The sequence below is a fragment of the Callospermophilus lateralis genome, chromosome 18, assembly GCF_048772815.1.
Source record: "Callospermophilus lateralis isolate mCalLat2 chromosome 18, mCalLat2.hap1, whole genome shotgun sequence".
In the NCBI taxonomy this organism is placed as follows: domain Eukaryota; kingdom Metazoa; phylum Chordata; class Mammalia; order Rodentia; family Sciuridae; genus Callospermophilus; species Callospermophilus lateralis.
The window spans coordinates 15,764,647-15,781,084 of NC_135322.1; the positions used below are offsets into that span (position 1 = coordinate 15,764,647).

Sequence of the window (16,438 nt, forward strand, 5' to 3'; positions counted from 1 at the left end):
AATCTGGATAATAGAATTCTCTGTTGTAACTATCCAACTCTGCTAGAGTAATGCAAAAGTAACCAGACACTATATAAAGAAATATATTTTAGCAGAACTCCAATAAAACTCGTGTTTTAAATCCTCTTTTAAAAAATTATGCTATATTTTAACCAGAAAGGATTATTTTAAACTAACAAAATACAAGAAATTACATGAAGCTTTTATAAAATCATTATCAGTATATGGACTTTATTCTCATAATAATTCATCCATAGTAATATAAATAGTATAAAATAGTATCTATTACTTATTCAACAGAGACAATGTGAAAAAGCTTTCCAACTTTTCTCATTTCCAATAATGGCACTATAATATATTTATTATTGTTCTTTGCACAGGACTCCCAGAAGGACAAACGTTGTGACCAATGTCATACAGCTGTAAATAATAGCATGGAAACCACAAGTTTTTCTACCTTTGTTAGATCAACACATGCTTCCTGTGGTGTGAGCTTTCTTGAGTTAATAAATGATACAGGTGGAAGACTTTTATAATAAAGCATAAAAAACAAAGACATTTCTACATTCTCTGAATTTTCCTCTAAGGTGACTGACTATACTAACAATTTATGTATAGAGAAACATAAAAGATTTTCTTATATTACGTAAAAATAAATTAGAAATTCTCTGAATAGGAACAATATTTGGATCACTGCTTAAAAATTTGAAATATTATTTATATTGTGAAGGGTTTCACACCATAAACCATTTAATGCCTTAGAAGAACCATATTTAAAAGCATTCCCACATTATTTTCTTTTCTCTTTTTTTCTTTTGGTACCGGGGATTGAACACAGGGGTGCTTAACCAATGAGCCACATCCCCAGCCCTTTTTACCTTTTATTTAGAGACAGGATCTTACTGAGTTGCTGAGGCTGACCTTGAACTCATGATCCTCCTGCCTCAGCCTCCCAAGCTCCTGGGATTACAGGCCTGTGCCACATTCTTTTCAAATTGTTTGTTATGAATACACTGATACACTACACACAGCCCATTGCATATATGTGCATTTCTATAGAACTTTCATCCATAAAGTTTTTTTCTAGTTATGAATTCTTTGATGTACTTTAAGACTTGACCTAAGTCTAAAGGATTTCCCACATTTATTACATTCAAAAGGCTTCTCATCACTGTGAATACTCTGATGTCGAGTAAGTCGTCCACAGACAGTAAAGGCCTTCCCACATTCCTTACATTCATAGGGTTTCTCACCAGTATGAATTCTCTGATGTACAGTAAGTTGATGGCCACTCTTAAAAGCTTTCCCACACTCTTTACATTCATAGGGTTTCTCACCAGTATGAAGTTTATGATGCATTCTAAGGCTTTCAATATGACTAAAGGCCTTACAACAGTCCTTACATTTATATGGTTTCTCACCAGTATGAATTCTCTCATGTCTAACAAGGTCTGAGGTACGACCAAAGGCCTTCCCACATTCTTTACAGACATAGGGTTTTTCACCAGTATGAATTTTTTGATGTGTCCTAAGGCTACCACTATGAATAAAGGCCTTCCCACATTCTTGACACTTATAGGGTTTCTCACCAGTATGCATTCTCTCATGTTGAATAAGTGCTGAGGCACGAGTGAAGGCCTTCCCACATTCATTACATTCATAGGGTTTCACACCAGTGTGCATTCTCTGATGTGGAATGAGTTGATAGATACGACTAAATGTCATCCCACATTTTTCACATTCATAGGGCTTCTTGCCTGTATGAATTGTCTCATGTTGAACAAGATTTGAAGCACAACTAAAGGCCTTCCCACATTCTTTACATTTACAGGGTTTCTCACCAGTGTGAATTCTGTGATGTACTTTAAGATCTATACTGCGACTAAAGGTCATCCCACATTCACGACATTCATAGGGTTTTTCACCAGTATGAATTCTGTCATGTTGCACAAGGTGAGAAGCTTGACTAAAGGTCTTCCCACAAGCCTTACATTCATAGGGCTTCTCACCAGTATGAATTCTCTGATGAATTTTAAGTTTTCCACCTTTACTAAAGGCCTTTCCACATTCATGACACACATAGGATTTCTCACCAGTGTGAATTTTTCCATGTTGAGTCAGGTAGGAAGCACGACCAAAGGCCTTCCCACACTCTTCACATTGATAGGGTTTCTCACCTGTATGTATTCTCTGATGAACTTTAAGGTCTATATTACGACTAAAGGTCATCCCACATTCCTCACATTTATAGGGTTTTTCACCAGTATGAATTTTCTGATGTTGTAACAGGTTAGATGCACGATTGAAGGCCTTTCCACATTCCTTACACTCATAGGGCTTCTCACCAGTATGAATTCTCTGATGTACTATAAGGTCTGTATGACGAGTGAATGCCTTCCCACATTTGTCACATTCATTGGATTTCTCACTATTGTGAATTCTTTGATGTAGAGTAAGAGATGAATGTTTTCTATAGAGGTGTACTTTCTCAGAGCTGATTTTTTCATATCTTGACTTCAAATCTAAAGGAAATAAAAATCTTTTGTCTTCCTGGATGCCAAAAAATAAATGTTCCATAGATTCTTAAAGATTTTTAAATGCTACCAATTAGAGATGACTACTTGAAAGAACTCTAAAATCAGCTTTTTAACTTGTAGTTATTACCGATAATGTCTCCATAACATTCACCTATCACATTTTATTACAGTGATTAAATGTATTCCTTCCTATATCATTCCCATATACAATGTAAATATATTAAAAGCAACTATTTATTGATTTTTCACCAATTATATTTCTCCATAAAAATAATATTATGATTCCTTCCTATGCACAGCCATGTAAACTTTTTGTGGTTTTCCATATCAAATGAAGCACTAAGTTTTTATTATCTTTGCTGAGATTTTCTTATTGTTCATTCTACAAGTGTTTCATCTATTTTATGCCTTCATATTTTTTCTCAGGTCTTCTCTCACTTTCCTTTTTAATCAGGGTTGATTGTTCTGGTAATTCCCAGATGAGTCTGTCAATGAGTTTTCAGGTAAATACTAGGTTTATAACCTAATGAAAATCTTAAGGAATTCTGAGCTTCTGGGTACTTCAGAGGGATAAAAAACAAAAAACAGAAAGTGATCTAAATAGGAATCTAGAGGAAGAGTGATAGGAAATATATGAAAAGGAATTGAAACATTTACCTTGGAGGATAATAATCTAGAAGGAATAGCTTAGCTGGGCACCATGGCATATGCCTGTAATCTCAGCTATTTGGGAGGCTGAGGCAGGATTATTGAAAGTTTGAGGGAAGCCTGGGAAACCTTACAAGACACTGACTCAAAATTTAAAACAAAAATTTTAAAGATCTGGGTATACCACTGGGTTCATCCTCAGTTCTGAAAACAAAACAAAAAACAACAAAAATTTAAAACCATTAAACAACAAACAAACAAATTTCAAAGATGTGAGAATAAAGAAAACATACGAATAGAATATAAAAAGAAAAAAGAGACTGGGGCTGGGGTTATGGCTCAGTGATAGAGTGCATGTCTAGCATGTGTTAGGCACTGGGTTTGATCCTCAGCACCACATAAAAATAAACAAAGTAGGGCTGGGGTTGTATGGCTCAGTGGCAAAGTGCTTGCCTAGCATGTGTGAGGCACTGGGTTTGATTCTCACCACCACATATAAATAAATGAATAAAATAAAGGTTCATCAACATCTAAAAATATTTTTAAAAATAAAGTATTGTGTCCATCTACAACAAAAATAATATTTAAAAAAATGAAGTAGGTAAAATGATGCTGGGGAAATGATGCTGATAATACACTAAACTTGATAAAAGTTTACAACCACAGTGGGCTGGGGTTGTAACTCAGTGGAATAGTATTTGCCTAGTATGTGTGAGGCACTGGCTTTGATTATCAGCACCACATAAAAATAAATAAAATAAAATAAAGATCCATTGACAAAAAAGTATTTTAAAAAAAGCCCAGTGAATGCCAGTTATAACAGGCGAAAGTAAACCCTGCCTAGACAAATAATCAAACTACTGAAAAATACAGATAAAAAAGTCTTGAAAGCAGAAAAAAATGTCGTCTTATATTCAGAGGAACAATGATTCTAACATCAGAGTTTGCTCATTAGAAACTGTGGAGGCTACAGCTGAACATGGTGGTGTATACCTATAATCCCAGCTACTCTGAAGCCTGAGGCAACAGGATCCCAAGTTCAAAGCCAGCCTTGGCATCTTAGTGAAACCCTATCTCAAAATAAAAAAAAAAAGGCTGGGGTTGTAGCTTAGTGGTAGAGAGCTGTCTTGCATTGTGAGGCACTGGCTTTGATCCTCAGCACCAAATAAAAATTAAAAAAAAAAGGTAATTAGGATTTACACTGGTTGTGTAATCCTATATCATGTACAACCAGAAGAATGAGAAGTTAAACTCCATTTATGCATGATGTGTCAAAATGCATTCTATTGTCAGGTATAACTAATCAGAACAAATTAAAAAATTGAAAAAATAAATTTAAGTAAATAAAAGCAAGTTTTAAAAAATAAAGGTATTATGTCCATCTGCAACTAAAAATTTTTTAAAAAGAATCTTTTCTAATCACAATGGGACAAAACTAAAAAAAAAAACAACAGAAGGGCAAAACAACCAATGCTTCAGACAAGAATTGATCAAAAAAACACATGGGAAATTAGAAATTATTTTAAGGCAAATGAATATGAAAATAGAACATACCAAAATTTATGGATTCATCAAAAGCAGTGTTTTCAGTCTTTCACCATGGAGTATGATATAAACTATGGGCTTTTCATATATGACATTGTCTTAGCCTATTTTCTGTTGGTATAAAATACTGGAAACTGGGCAATACATGAAGAATAGGAATTTATTTTGGCACATGGTTCTGGAGGCTGGAAGACCAAAATTGGATAACTATGTGTGGTGAAGGCTTCCTGCTATATAATAACATGGCAGAAAAGTAAAAAAGCAAGTTGGACTGTGTAGAAGAAACAAAACACAAAGGGTAGCCTTACAACAACCTGCTCTCCACTTATCTAATTCATTCCTTCTGAAAAGCATTACACCCTCTTAACAGAATTAACTCTAAAAGGTCTCACCTCCCAATACTGCCATAATAACAACCATATTTCAATATGAGTTTTGGAGGGAAAAAAACATGTTCAAACTGTTTTAGATTTTATTATATTGAGGTAGATTCCTAGTTCGTTGAGTTTTTTAATCAGGAAAGTGTACTAAATTTTGTTAAATTATTTTCCTGTACCTCAAGAATTAAGACAATTTTTCCTTTTATCTTGTTAATGTGATGTATAACATTGATTTCATACGATCACTATCCTTGCGTTCAAGAACTAAGACCCACTTGGTCATGGAATATAATCTTATTAAGTGCTGTTGACTTCAGTTCATTAGTATTTTTGCTGAAGACCTTTGTATCAATATTCATAAGAGATATTGGTCTATAGATTTCTTGTAGTGTCTTTGGTACCAAAGTCTCATAGAAAGGGTTTGTGGCCTAAGTTCATACACTTTACCTCTTTGCTCAAATTTCATCTCCTCAGAGATGATCAACCGTTCTTTTTTAATGTGTGTGTGTGTGTGTGTATGTATGTGTGTGTGTGTGTGTGTGTGTGTGTGTGTGTGTTTAGTTGTAGTTGGACACAATACCTTTATTTTATTTATTTATTTTTATGTGGTGCTGAGGATCAAACCCTGTGTCTCAAATTTGCTAGGCCTGGATTCTATCACTAAGCCACAACCCAAGTCCTTATCAACAGTTCTTGATCATCTTACCTAAATTTATCCTATTAATTTTTTTTGTACCAGGAATTGAAGCCAGGGTGCTTAACCACTGAGCCACATCCTTAGTTCTTTTTAATATTTTATTTAGAGACAGGGTCTGCTAAGTTACTTTATTTAGGGCCTTGATAAATTGCTGAGACTGAATTTGAACTTGCAATCCTCTTGCCTCAGCCTCCAGAGCCACTGGGATCACAAGCATGTGCCACCACACCTGGCTGCCTGTTCTTGGTTAGTTTCCTTCATAGTGTATTTCACTACTTGATACTACTTATCTATTTATTTTTTATAGTGTTATTATGTCTTCCCTAATATATTAACTCCATTAATTTCTTTGCCAAATACAGGAATGAATACACTTTTAGGCAATAAAGCCACACATATATAAATCTAAGTGAATACACGTTTGGAAATCAGTTGGGTCCAAAATACAAGTGAAAGGGCATTAGGAAAGAATTAATGAATGAGGAGGGAAATATGAGCCTAAAAAATTGTGTGGTTAATTAAGGTGAAGATGGAGCTCATTATAGCTCATGTAGAGTATTTATCTCTTCTCTACATCAGAAGCCTTTTCTTTACTATGAATGAATATTTCCAACCAACATTTCAAGTGTGACTCTTCCTTGACTACTTGGGCTACTGCTTTTAGATGGCTTTCCATAGCCAGATTTACTCTTATTTATTTACCTTTACGCCATTTTCTTGTTTCTTTCTTTACAATCATCCAGGGCTCTTTTCCTTGCTCCAATAATGTGATAACATCTGGCTTAGAAATGGAATGGCCTGTTTAAAAAGAAAAAAAAAGTGCAATGCAACATGATACAAAAGAATACATTATTGCCAGGCATGATGGCACATGCCTATAATCCCAGCAACTCAGAAGGCTGAAATAGGAAATCTGAAGCCAGACTAAGGAAATTAGTGAGTCCATGTCTCAAAGAAAAAGGGTTGGGGATGTATGTCTGTGATAGAGTGCATCTGGGCTCAATCCCTAGTACCACAAAAAACTAAACTAAACAAACCCAAAATTGTACTAAAGTAAATTAAAGGTCAAAAAAATATTGAAGCCAGGCATTGTAGTACCCATCTGTAATCCCAGTGACTTAGGAGGATTCTAAATTCAAAGCCAGTCTCAGTAACTTATTGAGAATTAGGGGTGTGGCTCAGTGTTAAAGTACCCCTGGATTTAATCTTCAGTATCCACCCCCAAAAAGATATTGAATGAGATTTTTAAGAAGAGAAAGTAAGGAAATTAAAGAATAAAACATTAAACTGGGTACAGTGATACATGCCTGTAATCCCAGAGACTTGGGAGGCTAAGGTAGAAAGATTACAAGGTTTGAGGCCAGCCTCAGTAACTTAGTGAGACTGTCTCAAAATTAAAACAAAAAGGGCTGGGATGTAGTTCAGTGTAACATACCCTTGAGTCCAATCCCCAATACTGGGAAACAAACAAACAAAAACCATAATATACACATTTGTATCCTCTTTTTCTTTTCCTTTTTTTTTGGGGGGGGGGGTAGCAGGGTACCCAGGGGTGCTTAACCACCAAACCACACCCTAGCTCTTTTTTATATTTTATTAGAGACAGGGTCTCACTGAGTTAGTTGCTTAAGACCTCACTGAGTTATTGAGTCTGGGTTTGAACTTGTGATCCTCCTGCCTCAGCCTCCTAAATTGCTGCGATTACAGGCATATGCCACCGTACCTGGCTGTATCCTCTTTTTCTTTATAGCATATATAATACCATGGTTGAAAATACTGTGGGGCTGGGGTTGTGGCTCAGTCGTAGAGCACTCGCCTAGCACATGTGAGGCCCTGGGTTCTATCCTCAGCACCACATAAAAAATAAATAAATAAAATAAAAGTATTGTGTCCAACTACAATGAAAAAATAAATATTAGAGAAAAAAAGAAAATACAGACTCTACTGGGTGCTGTAATCCCAGTGACTTGGGAGGCTAAGACAGGCTAAGATTGCAAGTTTGAGGACAGTCGCAACAATTTAGTGAGGCCCTAAGTAACTTAATGAGAACTGGTCTCAAAATAAAATGTGAAAAGAGCTGAGGATGTAGCTCAGTGGTAAAGTGCCCCTATGTTCAATCCCCAGCACTAAAAATAAATAAATACAGAAAGAAAGAAAATATAAATTCTGAAGCCTATTAACAATTTCTGTCTTTGCCACCTTCTAGCTGTGTGTGAACTTGGGCTAGTCACTTATGCAAAATGTGTTGCAGTATTTTCATTTGGAAATGGGAATAATAATAAGGTTGAATTTAATAAGGATCAAATATATACATAGGTATCTGTAATATAAAGTACTTAGAGCACTGCCTCTGTAAACATATTTATAGATTACAATTTTTAACTACAAATCAGATAAAATTTGCCTAAATAAATGAAATGTGTTTGCTTCATTTTAAATGAATTCTATTTATTTAATTCAACAAATTGTAGAGGTTCTTTTAGTAATTAGAGCAATTTAGGACCCTCTGTCAAGCTGTTCTCCCTGTGAATAAATCAGACAGATATTCTGAACATAAATAGGGAACCTGGATCCTTTAATAATTGTTATATAACATGTCACAAAATCCTAATGTGTCTCCTTCTCATAAACGAAGAGAGTCGACTCTTAAGTAGAACCAGACAAGGTGTTCTACTTAAGAAAGACAGGGAATGAGTCAAAGATATGATATGTCAAGATCATTGTATTGTCATGCGCAACTAATATAAAAAAAAAAGAAAGACAGGGAAGATGAATATGTTTATAATAGAATTGCCTCTTCTAACCCAACAAAGTTCAAGTTGCTCTTTGGGGAAAAGGGAAAAGAAATGTAACCAGTTTCTTAAAAAACTTGCCTTGAAAATCAGAATTAAAAAAACACATAGAGAGCAGATTCTAAGTTATCCTAAATTATTCAAGGCCAAAAACATACCCAGTGAGACTAAGTTACCATAGTTCTCCATCATCACATCCCGGTACAAGGTCTTCTGGAAAGGGTTCAGACATTCCCATTCCTGCTGAGAGAAGTCCATGGCCACATCCCTGAATGTCACTGACCCCTGAAATGGCAAATCTGTGTATTATTGCAGAGATTAAAGGAACATTGTGAAGATGGTACAGAAGACATAAAGATTGCATTGCATGAAGAAAGCAATAATACAAGCCTTTGGGCTACACATCTATAATATGGAGGGGACTGAAGCAGAATGTATACATGATTTTGAAGAAAATTGCCAAGGAACCATCAACAACCACTTAAGTGAGCTTTGAAACATCCATCCAAAGTTGAGTCTTAATCTTACTACATTCTTCAATAACACTTTCATCATCTTTTTAAGAGATCCAGAGGGGCTAGGGTTGTGGTCCTTGGCACAGCATAAAAATAAATAGGCTGGGCACAGTGGCACACACCTGTAATCCAGTGGATCGTGGAGGCTGAGGCAGGAGGATGGGGAGTTCAAAGCCAGCCTCAGCAAAGGCAAAGCACTAAGCAACTCAGTGAGACCTTGTCTCTAAATAAAATACAAAATAGGACTGGGGATGTGGCTCAGTGGTCTAGTCCCCTTGAGTTCAATCCCCAGGACCAATAAATAAATAAAAATAAAGGTATTGTGCTCACCTACAACTTAAAAAAAAAAAGCAGGTGATGAATGGGGTGGATCCAGAGCCAGAAAGGTAAAGTTAGTCATGTCTAACTGACCCACAGAAACTGAAATAAATGTTTGCTACTTTAAACTATTAGGTTTCAGGATAATTTATTATTTAGTAATAGATAAAAATATATTAGGGGATAGGTTGTGGCTAAGTGGTAGAGTGCTTGCCTAGCACTTATGAGGCACTGGGTTTCCCAGCACCACATATAAAAAATTTTTTTAAAAAAGTGTTGTATCCATCTAAATACCTAAAAAATTAAATATGTGTGTGTGTGTGTGTGTGTGTGTGTGTGTGTTGTGTGTAAAAATGCTGAGGAAGGAAAATAAATATACATAACACCCAAGTTAGTATGTCCCATTTAATATCAGAATACTCTTTTTTCCTTTGGTATTGGGATTGAACCCACAAGACCATCTGGTCATTCAATGCCAAATTTCTATCTTCACTATTTGGCAATCTCAAATCTGTGAAAATTTCAATTTTTTCATGTATGTCAATACTTTCAATTGTCTATCTCACCAAACTAGACTTTGACGTGGAAGGTATAAATCTTTACTTCAAAGGACTTAAGTCCATCACTGCCCTTCATAAATAAATGGGCACTTAAGACATGTTGAAAAATTTGGTCAGTAATTATATGATCACTTGTAAGTTTATTATTTAATTTTATTTATTTATTTTTTTGGTACTGGGATTGAACCCAAAGCTGCTTAACCTCTGAGTCACATCCCCAGCTCCTTTTATTTATTTATTTATTTAAATTTTGAGACAGGGTCTCACTAAGTTGTGGAGGGGCTTACTAAGCAAAGTTTAATTTTTTTCTTTTGAATTTTTGAATTTTTCTTTTTTCCTGCAGTATTGGGGATTGAATCCAGGGCCTCCACATGGTGAGCAAGCACTCTACTACTAAGTCATATCCCTAGCCTAACTAGTAAGTTTAAGATGAGCAGGTAAGTTCAGGGAGGATGCTGGGTAATTTGTCATGACAGTTCAGTGGAAGAACAAGAACTAGAAGCAGGTTATTTGAAGAAAATTTTTCCTGATTGGAAACTTTTGGGAAAACTACCTACATATATAAATCAACAAGGAGAGAAACATCAACTTACATGGGCCATGGTTTAGTCTGCAAGAGTAGATCGGTCCTCAGGTTTACTCTATCAGAAAGCACAGCCAGAGCTGGGAGAAGAGGAAGATCTTGAGTCCACTTTTGCATTAGTATTCCTAACAAAATGTAAGTTTCTTAATATTGTTGTTATGCACTTCCATTCCAAGTTCCAAACTATTTCCTATCACATACAACTTGGGCAGATTAGAGTTCTAAATCACAAGGGTATCACAGAACAGAGACATTTCTGCACTGAACTTAGCATATGTTAGCATAAGTTTTCTGGTCACTGAATGAGTCTGGTGAGGCAGATGTATAGATCTGAAGTTAAACAACAGAGTATTGACCTGAGCAGATCATCTTCCTTCTATTGCTACCTTCCAAGACTGAAAACAGCCCTAATCATCCAAATCACAACCTCTTTTGTGGCTTTGCAATTGAAGTTGGTTAAGATATTGGAAATACAAAGGCAGTGCTCTGTATTTTAAGTTTGGCAAAGCTTACTAGAATGCAAAGTAGACATAAAATGTGAAGTTGGGGGGAAAATTTTAAGGATGTGGAAAACATTCCAGATATACTGCCAGAGGAAAAATCATACTGACCAACATAATAACTATTGATGTGAAATATATGAAAATATCAATCAATAGAGAAAAAAATAACAGACCACAGAAATCAGTAGACAGAAGTCTGGAAGGTTATATAGCCATTTATAAACAATGTTTTTGTTTTAAAGTTTTTCATAATAATTGTAAAAATGACTAGAGGTCAACTTGAAATATGTAGTGTATTCTTAAAAACATAACAAGAAGATGTTCTCCCAAAATGAAGAGACTTTAAGAAAATTCTTTGTAAATTTAAGTTGTTTGACTTGAATGGCTTTTCTTAGTTTCCTATTGGATATCAATATCCAAACTCACTTTATCATTTCTTCTCAAGTATGCTAGAGAGTTCCACTTAGAGAAAATGGAGAGCAGACTTCATTCGCATCATCAATCTGTAGGACATGATCTGGTAAAATGAAGAATCTTAAAAAAAGAATCTTATGCTCCTATACAAAATGGGGATTTAAGTGAATATAAATATTAGAGTCTTCAAACTAAAAAGTTTTTTCTCAGCAAAAGAAACAATAAGAGAGGTAAATAGGGAGCCTACGTCCTGGGAACAAATCTTTACTCCTCATACTTCAGACAGAGCCCTAATATCCAGAATATACAAAGAACTAAAAAAATTAGACAATAAGATAACAAATAATCCAATCAACAAATGGGCCAAGGACCTGAACAGACATTTCTCAGAGGAGGACATACAATCAATCAACAAGTACATGAAAAAATGCTCACCATCTCTAGCAGTCAGAGAAATGCAAATCAAAACCACCCTAAGATACCATCTCACTCCAGTAAGATTGGCAGCCATTAGGAAGTCAAACAACAACAAGTGCTGGCGAGGATGTGGGGAAAAGGGTTCACTTGTACATTGCTGGTGGTACTGCAAATTGGTGCAGCCAATTTGGAAAGCAGTATGGAGATTTCTTGGAAAGCTCGGAATGGAACCACCATTTGACCCAGCTATTTCCCCTACTCGGTCTATTCCCTAAAGACCTAAAAAGAGCACACTATAGGGACACTGCTACATCCATGTTCATAGCAGCACAATTCACAATAGCAAGACTGTGGAACCAACCTAGATGCCCTTCAATAGACGAATGGATAAAAAAAAATGTGGCATTTATACACAATGGAGTATTACTCTGCATTAAAAAATGACAAAATCATAGAATTTGGAGGGAAATGGATGGCATTAGGGCAGATTATGCTAAGTGAAGCTAGCCAATCCCTTAAAAACAAATGCCAAATGTCTTCATTGATATAAGGAGAGTAACTAAGAACAGAGTAGGGACGAAGAGCATGAGAAGAAGATTAACATTAAACAGGGATGAGAGGTGGGAGGGAAAGGAGAGAGAAGGGAAATTGCATGTAAATGGAAGGAGACCCTCAGGGGTATACAAAATTACATACAAGAGGAAGTGAGGGGAAAGGGGGATAAATATAAGGGGGAGAAATGAATTACAGTAGAGGGGGTAGAGAGAGAAGAGGGGAGGGGAGGGGGCAGGGGGGATAGTAGAGGATAGGAAAGGCAGCAGAATACAACAGACACTAGTATGGCAATATGTAAATCAATGGATGTGCAACTGATGTGATTCTGTAATCTGTATACGGGGTAAAAATGGGAGTTCATATCCCACTTGAATCAAAGTGTGAAATATGATATATCAAGAACTATGTAATGTTTTGAACAACCAACAATAAAAATTAATTAAAAAATATTAGAGTCTTCAGAAAATATTATATGTACTTGCAAGACAGCTTGACAGCAGACATTGGTGACGTTTTTTCTGAAAATTATTTTTAAAACATTATTAATTCTGAAAGAATGTCTATGTTAATTGAGTTTAAAATAACATTTCTAATACCTAAAGTTGTAAAGTTAGACTTTTCAAACAAGGAGATCCTTGGCTGCTTCTTTCAGCATACACAAAGGTATATGAGTGATTCAGATTTCTTTTGCAAATTAAGAGAACTCTTTGCCTCCTTTATTTGATCAGGTCTTTTATGTCAAGACAAAACCAAAAAGAAATATAAACATAAAAATTGTAAATGTACAAACCAAAATATTAATAGTTATTATCTCTAGGCAGGGAGATTAAAAGACTAGTCTTACTTTCTTCTTCATTAATTCCTTAAGGAATGAAATTTTTTGGCAAAGCTATATTATTTCCGTCATCTAAATACAACATAAAGATATTCCAAAGTATTAAAATTTATAGATATCATTATTAGAGGGCTGGGATTGTGGCTTAGAGGTAGAGCACTCGCCTAGCATGGGCAGGACCCGGGTTCAATTCTCAGCACCACATAAAAATAAAGGTGTCCATCTACACCTAAAAAATAAATATTAAAAAAATACTTAAAAAAGATATCATTATTGTAAAAGCTAAATTTTTGACATTAAAAATCTCTGTAAATACTAGGTCTGTCATGAAAAATCAATGTGATTGAACCAAACAACACTTTTTTTTTTTGGTCCTGGGGGTTGAATTCAGAGGCCTGAGCCACATCCCTAGTACTTTTTTGTATTTTGTTTAGAAACAGGGTCTCACTGAGTTGCTTAGCACCTTGCTAAGTTGCTGAGGCTGGCTTTGAACTGGTGATTCTCCTGCCTTAGGTACCGGAGCCACTGGGATTACAGGCATGCGCCACCACACCTGGCACTTAACTATTCTTGAATATCCTTTAGCCCCACAGCACTGATATAATTAGACATATTTCATTACAAAGATTCTTCAATTAGTATATGGAGAGAATGGCCTTTATAAGCTAAAGAAATGTGTATGACAAGCAGAAAAGTTTTGGGTATAGAAAAGATGTTCAATGAAATGTGGCTACACCCCCATCTATTCTTCTCTAAAGAGTTAATTAAAATAACCTTTTGTACAATACTTCTAAAAGACTTTTTCCAAAATTATATTTTTAAAATTAAGCTGCATATATAATTTAAAATTTTATTGAGTCCTTTTTTCCCCCTAGTACTGAGGATTGAATCCAGGGCTTTGCTTATGCTAAGCAAGAACTTTACTGATGAGCTACTTTTTATTTTGAGACAGGGTCTCATGTCCAAACTGGCCTCCAAGGTAACAATTCTCTTGCCTCAGCCTGAGTATATGGGATTATAGGCATGTGTCCCCATGTCCAGCTACCTTGAGTACCTTCATGCACGTATGAAGACTGTTTAACATTAGCTTATTGTGCTTTCTTACTTAAAATTATTAATTTTTATAAAGAGAAAATTGTATTATCTGCAAAATATTCTATCCAATGGAGTCTATGTGCTTTTCTTAACTATTCTCACAATCTCAATGACAAAATCTGTACAAAACCAAGATGTAACAATCTTCGATTTTATATCAAAAATCAGTCTTGAATCTTCTGGGTTATGTACACTCTTGAAAATACAAATTTACAGCAATTACCTATACAAGTTCAAGTGTTGTGGTTCCCTATATATTTATAAATAGAGACAAAATACAACTGGTTAAGAATGCCTGTTCACCGGCTGGGGATGTGGCTCAAGCGGTAGCGTGCTCGCCAGGCATGCGTGCAGCCCAGGTTCAATCCTCAGCACCACATACAAAGATGTTGTGTCCGCTGAAAACTAAAATAAATGAATAAATATTAAAATTTTCTCTCCCCCCACCAAGAACACCTGTTCTGCAAATTTGGAGCCAAACTATTACAAATACAAGGGCACAAGATAATTAACTTCGTATTTCGTTACTTCTGACTATAGAAACCTAAAAGAGAGCTAGAGGCAGTGGGGGTTTGCCTATAATCCCAGTGACTCCAGAGGCTAAGACAGAGGATCCCAAATTCAAAGCCAGCCTCAGTAATTTAGCGAGGCTCCATCTCAAAATAAAAAATAAAATAAAATAAAAAGAGCTGGGGAGGGGCTGGGGATGTGGCTCAAGTGGTAGCACGCTCGCCTAGCATTCGTGAGGCACTGGGTTCCATTCTCAGCCCCACATAAATGTGAAGTAAAGATACTGTGTCCACCTAAAACTAAAAAATAAATATTAAAAAAAAAAAGAGCTGGGAATGTGGTTCAGTGGTTAAGTGCTCCTGCATTCAATTGCCAGTAACAACCACAAAAGAGAGAGAGAGAAGGAGGAGGAGGAGAAAGAAAGAAAATGAAGCCTAAAGAGAAGTGATCCAGAATAACCACAAGGTTCAGTATTTATTACGTTACTTCTTCCTTAGTTACGCCTGTAGTGACCTCATACAAAGGCCTGGGTGAAGTTAGAAGAGGGTTAACCTATATCAGCGTTCACAGCAGTTCCTTGAGTGAGAGCTCAGGGAAAGTCGCAGTTGTCAAGCAGAAGACTGCAGAGTTCTCCCAGATAGGAATCCCATTTCTAATTCTATTCCATCTAGTTCTAGGAGCCTGGTTCCGGGCAATTCCCATCCTAACCGCAGGTCTGTAGCTTCTTCTGGAAGCAGTTATGTAGAATATCTGATTTCCCACTTGGGACCATTTCTCTGTGGCAGTCAGTCAAATGTGGCTGTTAAAGGATGCAGGAAGCGACAGGGAACCTGCAGCCTCACGTCACAGGGTAGCTCACCAATCTCAGCAATGCACGCTCAGGTAATGGGCACGCACCCTGTGTCCCCGCCACAAAAGGACAACCACGCACTGCCAGTGTCAACCGCACCCACCGACACCGAGGCACGCGCGGCCCTGTCAAGAGCAGCACCGTCTCACCTTCCCGGCGGCACACCCGCCGCTCCTCGGCAGCTGCAGCACCCACCGCCTCGTGGGCAGGCAGACCCGCCCTGCGCGGTCGGGGCCTCCGAGCCTTGTGTGCCTCCAGCCACTAGGCTCTCGCGGGTCACGCAGGGCCTGGGGCGGCTGCGTCAGCAGAGTCTTTTTTGCAGACACCCACTCCGACTTATTTCTCAGGTGGGACGAAGTCACAGCGCGCAAGGAAAGGTATCAGAAACGGAGCCAGAGGTCGCAGTTATATCTGTATCTCGTGGGAAATGTCCACACTAGATTGTCTCGGCCGCAGCCGCCTGTGGGAAATAGAGTCCACGGCCGACAAAAACTGAGGACCGCACGCCCCGCCCACCTCCGAGTCCCGGCGCCTTCTGGGAGTGGCCTGCTGCATCTAGAGTGCGCACGCGCAGGTGCCCAAGTGCTGGAGGCACTGCCCTGAGAGGCGGGGCACCGTATAAGTGGTTTTCCGTGGTCCAGAGGAGGCAAGTCTAAGTGGATCTGGATTGGGGTAGTCTCAGAA

At 37.1% G+C, this 16,438-nt stretch overlaps 1 protein-coding gene across 1 annotated transcript; it reads right to left on the reverse strand.

Annotated features, from left to right (window-relative positions):
• Positions 1 to 698: 698 nt before the first annotated feature.
• LOC143383327 (uncharacterized) lies at positions 699 to 16,223 on the reverse strand. Its single transcript, XM_076837737.1, has 6 exons — positions 15,904 to 16,223; positions 10,586 to 10,655; positions 8,758 to 8,884; positions 6,516 to 6,605; positions 5,735 to 5,741; positions 699 to 2,428 (listed from the first exon to the last, which is right to left on the reverse strand). Exons 2-6 carry the CDS (start codon positions 10,592 to 10,594, stop codon positions 1,084 to 1,086), a joined length of 1,578 nt encoding a protein of 525 aa, XP_076693852.1. The 5' UTR covers positions 10,595 to 10,655; positions 15,904 to 16,223; the 3' UTR covers positions 699 to 1,083.
• Positions 16,224 to 16,438: the final 215 nt, after the last annotated feature.

Excerpts from the sequence above, each read along its gene's own strand:
- LOC143383327 (XM_076837737.1), bottom strand. Across the intron at positions 6,606-8,757 it reads TGGTAACTTAGTCTCACTGG|GCCATTCCATTTCTAAGCCA; the intron begins GTATGTTTTTGG and ends CTTTTTAAACAG.